General features: G+C 46.7%; 1 protein-coding gene across 1 annotated transcript; it reads right to left on the bottom strand.

Moving 5' to 3' along the window:
• Positions 1-5,225: 5,225 nt before the first annotated feature.
• On the bottom strand, positions 5,226-8,279 carry LOC138358985 (uncharacterized). The gene is made up of 4 exons (XM_069317474.1): positions 7,761-8,279; positions 6,561-7,673; positions 5,517-6,455; positions 5,226-5,429 (listed from the first exon to the last, which is right to left on the bottom strand). The coding sequence occupies exons 1-4, from the start codon at positions 8,277-8,279 to the stop codon at positions 5,226-5,228; spliced, it is 2,775 nt and encodes a 924-aa protein (XP_069173575.1).
• Between the last annotated feature and the right edge of the window lie 610 nt (positions 8,280-8,889).

Below are 8,889 nucleotides of genomic sequence, written 5' to 3'. Positions count from 1 at the left end.
CGGGGGAGTTTGGTTCCAAAAATGCAATAAATGAAAACTCGTTCGATTTCAATCAAACTTTTTTGACAAGTTCTATATGAAAAGTGTTTCATCTGGTCCAAGTTTCAGCATCGTAGCATAAACAAGAAGGGAGAAAAAAATATTGAAGTAGTTTCGATTATCAATCAAAAGTGTCTACTGAAATCATTGCTATGACTCTTTGTTATCACAATAGCATATATTAAACAAATATTATAATTAGTTTAATACGAAAAAAAATTATGATAAAAAAAATTGATTTATTTTTTCAATTTTTTTTTCGGACGATTTGCATAAAACTTACACACCTGACTGCACGTAAGGATGCCAATTTTGGAGAAAATTGGTTGATGTCAACCTCAGCCACAGATTTTAGAACCTTAGACTTTATTATTTGCTGTTTTTTATCAATTGACATAAACGTTTACAAAACTGTTTCATTTTTTATTCAATTTACATGAAACTTACACAGTATATGTGGAGGGCATGTCTCTACATTTGCTAGAGAGCTTTTTTCTCTAAGTTCATTTATTGATTTTATAATCTGAAGTGTAGACTTGAAAATGTGTAAAAAACGTTGAAAAAAAATCTCCCTCTCTATTTACGCTGCAGTACTGAAACTTGGGACAATTTCAGCACTTTTCATATACAACTAGTCAAAAAATATTGGTTGACATTGAACAACTTTTCCGAAACTTTTCTATCGCCCCCTCGCTTACGTTATTGTGTGACAGTGTCAAGTGCTCAGTGGGACACGAATAGTTATCCCGGGTTTTGGCCGAGCCAAGAGAGCAGTTACTAGTGATAAGTTAGCTCATTGTGTTGTCTTACATGTGACGGCCTTACTAAGGTTTGCTTAGCTTTTGGCAGTGATACTTTGTATTAAGGTCAAGAAACCGTGTATAATAGTGTTAATTTATATTACTAATATTTAGTTACATACGCTTTCAATCATACCACTTTTCCCAGTACAACGCTCTCCCTCGAGTCCCACTCGACTCCCTGGCTCTCTAAATAGTTCCGTACACCATCTCAAGGGTAGAGCGGCTTCACAGTCTTGTACCTTACTAATGTGGTGTATCAACCCTCGTAATTTTCTAAGCTCTCTAGCGATTGTCGTTTGGATAGAGCGACGACCCATAACTCAAGATTACCATCACACAGTGCAGGAGATCATTACATTGTGTTATTATTTCGGCCCCCAAGAGTGCCAGTATCTTTGCCTCACTCAGCGTGAGCTGTTGCAACTGCAAGGAGTAATTGCAGGTCTTCTGTGTGAATGAAATCAATATATTTACGTAATTAGCATTTGTTTATCCAATTATGAAACTTATTTCAATACGAATAATTTAATTAAATAAAAAATCAATCGTTGTTGTTCTTAATGGTCATAATTATGTGGTTATTTAATATTTAGGACTTCGTTGTTCGTACTGAAAAAACACTGGAATTAGGTACTTTTTCACTAACATTTTCTTACTGAAATTCCTAAACGCTATAGATTAACACACTAACACTGTGATTTACGAGTATGTTCAAGATGCGATTATGAAAAGCCTTAACCCTTGAATTGTATTATATTCCAATGCTGTGATTATTCAATACACCACCGCTGTGGTTATTCACTACTCTAAGCCTATGATTATTGATTACCACCAATTTCATGATTAAATATTACTCCAACGCTGTGATTATTTAATTAAAAAACGCTGTGCTTATATACTACACCAATCCTATGATTATGCAATACAACCCCGCTGTGATTATATATTACTCCAATCTTATGATTATGTACGACACCACCGCTGTCATTATATAATACATCAATGCTGTACATATATAATACATCAATCCAATGAATGTGAAATACACCACCGCTGCGACTATGCAATACATCAACGTTGTGATTAAAAATTTATAAATCCTATACGTTATATAAAACACAAACGCTGTGAATATTTAATTCAAGAACGCTGTGATTATATACTACATCAACGCTGTGATTATATACTACACCAACGCTGTGATTATATACTACACCAACGCTGTGATTATATACTACACCAACGCTGTGATTATATACTACACCAACGCTGTGATTATATACTACACCAACGCTGTGATTATATACTACACCAACGCTGTGATTATATACTACACCAACGCTGTGATTATATACTACACCAACGCTGTGATTATATACAACACCAACGCTGTGATTATATACTACACCAACGCTGTGATTATATACTACACCAACGCTGTGATTATATACTACACCAACGCTGTGATTATATACTACACCAACGCTGTGATTATATACTACACCAACGCTGTGATTATATACTACACCAACGCTGTGATTATATACAACACCAACGCTGTGATTATATACTACACCAACGCTGTGATTATATACTACACCAACGCTGTGATTATATACTACACCAACGCTGTGATTGTATAATACACCAACGCTGTGATTGTATAATACACCAACACTAGTTATCAATACACAAAGCAGGTTGCGTGTCTCTCGACGATGAACAACAAGAGGATTATAAATGTTCTCACATGACCAATATATAAACAAGAACACTCGTATTGGTAGAGAATGTTATAGAGTAATTGTTCACTGAGTCCAGGAGGAGTGCAGAGGACAGCCCACAGAGGCGTACCAGGGACGTATATATGTTGGAATTTACATTTATCGTTAAGTATTAAAACCAATTGGTTTATTTCATGCCCTGAGAGTTTTACCTAATTCGATTTATATGTACGTTCCAGCTTACTCTTGTGTATTTAGTGACAAACGGAATGTAGGAACGATTCCCTTCACCATTCCCTTGGATTTCGAACCCAGGTCCACTAGTTTCGTACCCAGATCCACTCGTTTCGAACCAAGGTAAATTCGTTTCGGACCCTGGTCCACTCGTTTCAGACCCAGGTCCACTCGTTTCAGACCCAGGTCCACTCGTTTCGGACACTGGTCCACTCGTTTCGGACCCAGGTTCACTCGTTTCGGACCCAGGTCCACTCGTTTTGGACCCAGGTCCACTCGTTTCGGACTCTGGTCCACTCGTTTCGGACTAATATTCACTCGTTTCGGACCCAAGTTTACTCGTTTCGGACCCAGGTCCATTCGTTTCGGACCAAGGTCCATTCGTTTCGGACCAAGGTCCACTCGTTTCGAACCCAGATCCACTCGTTTCGGACCCAGGTCTACTCGTCTCGAACCCCTGGTCCACTCGTTTCGGACCCAGGTCCACCAGTTTCAAACCCAGGTCCACTCGTTTCGTACCAAGATTAACACGTTTCGGACCAAGGTAAACTCGTATCGGACCCAGGTACACTCGTTTCGGACCCAGGTCCACTCGTTTCGGACCAAGGTCCACTCGTTTCGGATCCCGGTCCACTCGTTTCGAACCCAGATCCACTCGTTTCGTACCCAAATCATCTCGTTTCGGACCAAGATAAACTCGTACCGAACCCAGGTCCACCCGTTTCGGATCCCGGTCCACTCATTTCGGATCCCGGTCAACTCGTTTCAGACCCAGGTCCACAAGTCTAGCTTGTGGACTTGTGGACATATATATATATATATATATATATATATATATATATATATATATATATATATATATATATATATATATATATATATATATATATATATATATATATATATATATATATATTTTGGTAGCAGTCTTTCCTGTAGACATATATTATTAAATATGTCCGAAAAAGTAAGATTAATAATTCTAACACGAATTTTCTCGATCTTTCGTACATTTCTTTTCACTGTTGGTGGTAATTCAAAAATCAATTCTCCAAAATTCATTTTTATTTCTAGTCTGACGCGACACTTGAGCGCGTTTCGTAAAACTTATTACATTTTCAAAGACTTTAGTTTACACATACACAACTGAATAGAACTTACACATCTCTGATTTGTTTATATCTACATTTGAGTGAGGTGGATGGGGTGAGGTGGTATTAATAGGGTATTAATTTCATCAACACAAGACAGAACACGAAACAATGGGTATTGAATGGAAGTGATTGTAGAAAGCCTATTGGTCCATATTTCTTGATGCTTCTATATTGGAGCAGAGTCGTGAGGTGGGTAGAATATAGTTGTGCATTAATTGGCTGTTGATTGCTGGTGTTGACTTTTTAATGTGTAGTGCCTCGCAAACGTCAAGCTGCCTGCTATCGCTGTATCTATCGATGATTTCTGTGTTGTTTACTAGGATTTCTCTGGCGATGGTTTGGTTGTGGGAAGAGATTATATGTTCCTTAATGGAGCCCTGTTGCTTATGCATCGTTAAACGCCTAGAAAGAGAAGTTGTTGTCTTGCCTATATACTGGGTGTTTTGGAGCTTACAGTCCCCATGAGGGCATTTGAAGGCATAGACGACGTTGGTCTCTTTTAAAGCGTTCTGCTTTGTGTCTGGAGAGTTTCTCATTAGTAGGCTGGCCGTTTTTCTGGTTTTATAGTAAATCGTCAGTTGTATCCTCTGATTTTTGTCTGTAGGGATAACGTTTCTATTAACAATATCTTTCAGGACCCTTTCCTCCGTTTTATGAGCTGTGGAAAAGAAGTTCCTGTAAAATTGTCTAATCGGGGGTATAGGTGTTGTGTTAGTTGTCTCTTCAGAGGTTGCATGGCGTTTCACTTTCCTTCTTATGATGTCTTCAACGAAACCATTGGAGAAGACGTTGTTGACTAGGACCTGCCTTACCCTACAGAGTTCTTCATCGACTTGCTTCCATCCTGAGCTGTGGCTGAAAGCACGGTCGACATAAACGTTGAGAACACTTCTTTTGTACTTGTCTGTGCAGTCACTGAAGGCATTGAGGCACATTCCTATATTTATTTCCTTAGTGAAGACTGCAGTGTGGAAACCTCCGCACCTTTCCATGACTGTTACATCTAGAAAGGGCAGCTTCCCATCCTTCTCCATCTCGTAAGTGGAATTCAACACAGAATTCTGCTCGAATGCCTCCTTCAGTTCCTGCAGATGTCTGACATCAGGTACGTGTGTAAAAATGTCAACATACCTGCAGTATATGGCAGGTTTCAAGTTCATGCCAACTAAGTTCTTGTCCTCCTCTAGCTTGACCTCCTCTGGCTTGACCTCCTCTGGCTTGACCTCCTCTGGCTTGACCCCTTCTGGTTTGATCTCCTCTGGCTTGACCTCTTACTTGATCTCCTCTGGCTTGACCTCCTCTGGCTTGACTTCCTGTGGCTTGACCTCCTCTGGCTTGACCTCCTCTGGCTTGACCTCTTCTGGCTTGATCTTCTCTGGCTTGACCTCCTCTGGCTTGACCTCTTCTGGCTTGACCTCCGGCTTGACCTCCCCTGGCTTGACCTCCTCTGGCTTGACCTCCTCTGGCTTGACCTCCTCTGGCTTGACCTCCTCTGGCTTGACCTCTTCTGGCTTGACCTCCTCTGGCTCGACTTCCTCTGGCTTGACCTCCTCTGGCTTGACCTCTTCTGGCTTGACCTCCTCTGGCTTGACCTCCTCTGGCTTGACCTCTTCTGGCTTGACCTCCTCCGGCTTGACCTCCCCTGGCTTGACCTCCTCTGGCTTGACCTCCTCTGGCTTGACCTCCTCCGGCTTGACCTCCCTTGGCTTGACCTCCTCTGGCTTGACCTCCTCTGGCTTGACCTCCCCTGGCTTGACCTCCTCTGGCTTGACCTCCTCTGGCTTTACCTCCTCCGGCTTGACCTCCCCTGGCTTGACCTCCTCTGGCTTGACCTCCTCTGGCTTGACCTCCCCTGGCTTGACCTCCTCTGGCTTGACCTCCCCTGGCTTGACCTCCCCTGGCTTGACCTCCTCTGGCTTGACCTCCTCCGGCTTGACCTCCCCTGGCTTGACCTCCTCTGGCTTGACCTCCTCTGGCTTGACCTCCTCCGGCTTGACCTCCCCTGGCTTGACCTCCTCTGGCTTGACCTCCTCTGGCTTGACTTCCCCTGGCTTGACCTCTTCTAACTTGACCTCCCCTGGCTTGACCTCCCCTGGCTTGACCTCCTCTGGCTTGACCTCCTCCGGCTTGACCTCCCCTGGCTTGACCTCCTCTGGCTTGACCTCCTCTGGCTTGACCTCCTCCGGCTTGACCTCCCCTGGCTTGACCTCCTCTGACTTGACCTCCCCTGGCTTGACCTCCCCTGGCTTGACCTCTGGCTTGACCTCCTCCGGCTTGACCTCCCCTGGCTTGACCTCCTCTGGCTTGACCTCCTCTGGCTTGACCTCCTCCGGCTTGACCTCCCCTGGCTTGACCTCTGGCTTGACCTCCTCTGGCTTGACCTCCTCTGGCTTGACCTCCCCTGGCTTGACCTCCTCCGGCTTGACCTCCCCTGGCTTGACCTCCTCTGGCTTGACCTCCTCTGGCTTGACCTCCTCTGGCTTGACCTCCTCTGGCTTGACCTCCTCTGGCTTGACCTCCTCTGGCTTGACCTCCTCTGGCTTGACCTCCCCTGGCTTGACCTCCTCTGGCTTGACCTCCTCTGGCTTGACCTCCTCTGGCTTGACCTCCTCTGGCTTGACCTCCTCTGGCTTGACCTCCCCTGGCTTGACCTCCTCTGGCTTGACCTCCTCCGGCTTGACCTCCCCTGGCTTGACCTCCTCTGGCTTGACCTCCTCTGGCTTGACCTCTTCTGGCTTGACCTCCTCTGGCTTGACCTCCTCTGGCTTGACCTCCTCCGGCTTGACCTCCCCTGGCTTGACCTCCTCTGGCTTGACCTCCTCTGGCTTGACCTCCTCTGGCTTGACCTCCTCTGGCTTGACCTCCCCTGGCTTGACCTCCCCTGGCTTGACCTCCTCCGGCTTGACCTCCCCTGGCTTGACCTCCTCTGGCTTGACCTCCTCTGGCTTGACCTCCTCTGGCTTGACCTCCTCTGGCTTGACCTCCTCTGGCTTGACCTCCCCTGGCTTGACCTCCTCTGGCTTGACCTCCTCTGGCTTTACCTCCTCCGGCTTGACCTCCCCTGGCTTGACCTCCTCTGGCTTGACCTCCTCTGGCTTGACCTCCCCTGGCTTGACCTCCTCTGGCTTGACCTCCCCTGGCTTGACCTCCCCTGGCTTGACCTCCTCTGGCTTGACCTCCTCCGGCTTGACCTCCCCTGGCTTGACCTTCTCTGGCTTGACCTCCTCTGGCTCTACCTCCTCCGGCTTGACCTCCCCTGGCTTGACCTCCTCTGGCTTGACCTCCTCTGGCTTGACTTCCCCTGGCTTGACTTCCCCTGGCTTGACCTCCTCTAACTTGACCTCCCCTGGCTTGACCTCCCCTGGCTTGACCTCCTCTGGCTTGACCTCCTCCGGCTTGACCTCCCCTGGCTTGACCTCCTCTGGCTTGACCTCCTCTGGCTTGACCTCCTCCGGCTTGACCTCCCCTGGCTTGACCTCCTCTGGCTTGACCTCCCCTGGCTTGACCTCCCCTGGCTTGACCTCCTCTGGCTTGACCTCCTCCGGCTTGACCTCCCCTGGCTTGACCTCCTCTGGCTTGACCTCCTCTGGCTTGACCTCCTCTGGCTTGACCTCCCCTGGCTTGACCTCCTCCGGCTTGACCTCCCCTGGCTTTACCTCCTCTGGCTTGACCTCCTCTGGCTTGACCTCCTCTGGCTTGACCTCCTCTGGCTTGACCTCCTCTGGCTTGACCTCCTCTGGCTTGACCTCCCCTGGCTTGACCTCCTCTGGCTTGACCTCTTCTGGCTTGACCTCCTCTGGCTTGACCTCCTCTGGCTTGACCTCCTCTGGCTTGACCTCCCCTGGCTTGACCTCCTCTGGCTTGACCTCCGGCTTGACCTCCTCCGGCTTGACCTCCCCTGGCTTGACCTCCTCTGGCTTGACCTCCTCCGGCTTGACCTCTTCTGGCTTGACCTCCTCTGGCTTGACCTCCTCTGGCTTGACCTCCTCCGGCTTGACCTCCCCTGGCTTGACCTCCTCTGGCTTGACCTCCTCTGGCTTGACCTCCTCTGGCTTGACCTCCTCTGGCTTGACCTCCCCTGGCTTGACCTCCCCTGGCTTGACCTCCTCCGGCTTGACCTCCCCTGGCTTGACCTCCCCTGGCTTGACCTCCTCTGGCTTGACCTCCTCTGGCTTGACCTCCTCCGGCTTGACCTCCCCTGGCTTGACCTCCTCTGGCTTGACCTCCCCTGGCTTGACCTCTTCTGGCTTGACCTCCTCATTATAGGTAACAGTTCTACTGAGATAGCTGCACCTGTTGGTTGTAATTTCGCAAGAAGGATGCATATTACTGAGCTAGTGAAAGCTCTCTCTCAGCTACTTTCCAGTATGGAAATCCGCGCTTATCTTCCTGTAAAATCACGCATGAAAACGTTACAAACTGTCTACTTGACGCGCATGTCGGCAAGTTCCTATGGCTGATCCTGACAACCTTCAGCGATGTTAACTTTCACTTACCACTGGTTTTGCACGCTTGCACTGACCACACAACCTTGCCTCTGATCTGAAAGAAAGATAATGTTGCAGACGTCTGCACAAGAAGTCTGCACACAGTAAAGCAAGACATCTTTAGAAAACTATTGGCATAAATCCTCACACTCATTCATCGGAAAGCTCTTTGAAAAATTCGTGATGAGATATTAGAAAAGTCCTCGAAGAAAAATATTCTCTAAGTAGCAAGACATTTGGTTCTGTAGGTAACAGAAGCATCGGATATTTTACAACAGTTGACTGCAAAATGGAACAAGAATCTTGACTGTGAAGAGGATAAATATGTCATTGCTTTGGAAAATGCTTGAGCATATGAGAAAGTGTGGCTCAGGTCACAGAGAACTGGTGTGCAGATTAAAAAAACTCGGAGATGATGGTAATATTTTGCACCTCATTAAACCTTCTT

This window comes from Procambarus clarkii, chromosome 88 (genome assembly GCF_040958095.1).
Source record: "Procambarus clarkii isolate CNS0578487 chromosome 88, FALCON_Pclarkii_2.0, whole genome shotgun sequence".
NCBI lineage: Eukaryota > Metazoa > Arthropoda > Malacostraca > Decapoda > Cambaridae > Procambarus > Procambarus clarkii.
Note: the sequence above shows the minus strand (reverse complement) of the source record. Positions and strands in the feature narration are given on the sequence as shown.

Bases quoted from the DNA above. Each gene is read 5' to 3' on its own strand.
- LOC138358985 (XM_069317474.1), bottom strand. From the start codon at position 8,279: ATGCATCCTTCTTGCGAAATTACAACCAACAGGTGCAGCTATCTCAGT. The intron at 6,456-6,560 runs GTCAAGCCAGAG...AAGCCAGAGGAG, and splicing joins AGGAGGTCAAGCCAGAGGAG to GTCAAGCCAGAGGAGGTCAA. The intron at 5,430-5,516 runs GTCAAGCCAGAG...GTCAAGCCAGAG, and splicing joins AGGAGGTCAAGCCAGAAGAG to GAGGTCAAGCCAGAGGAGGT.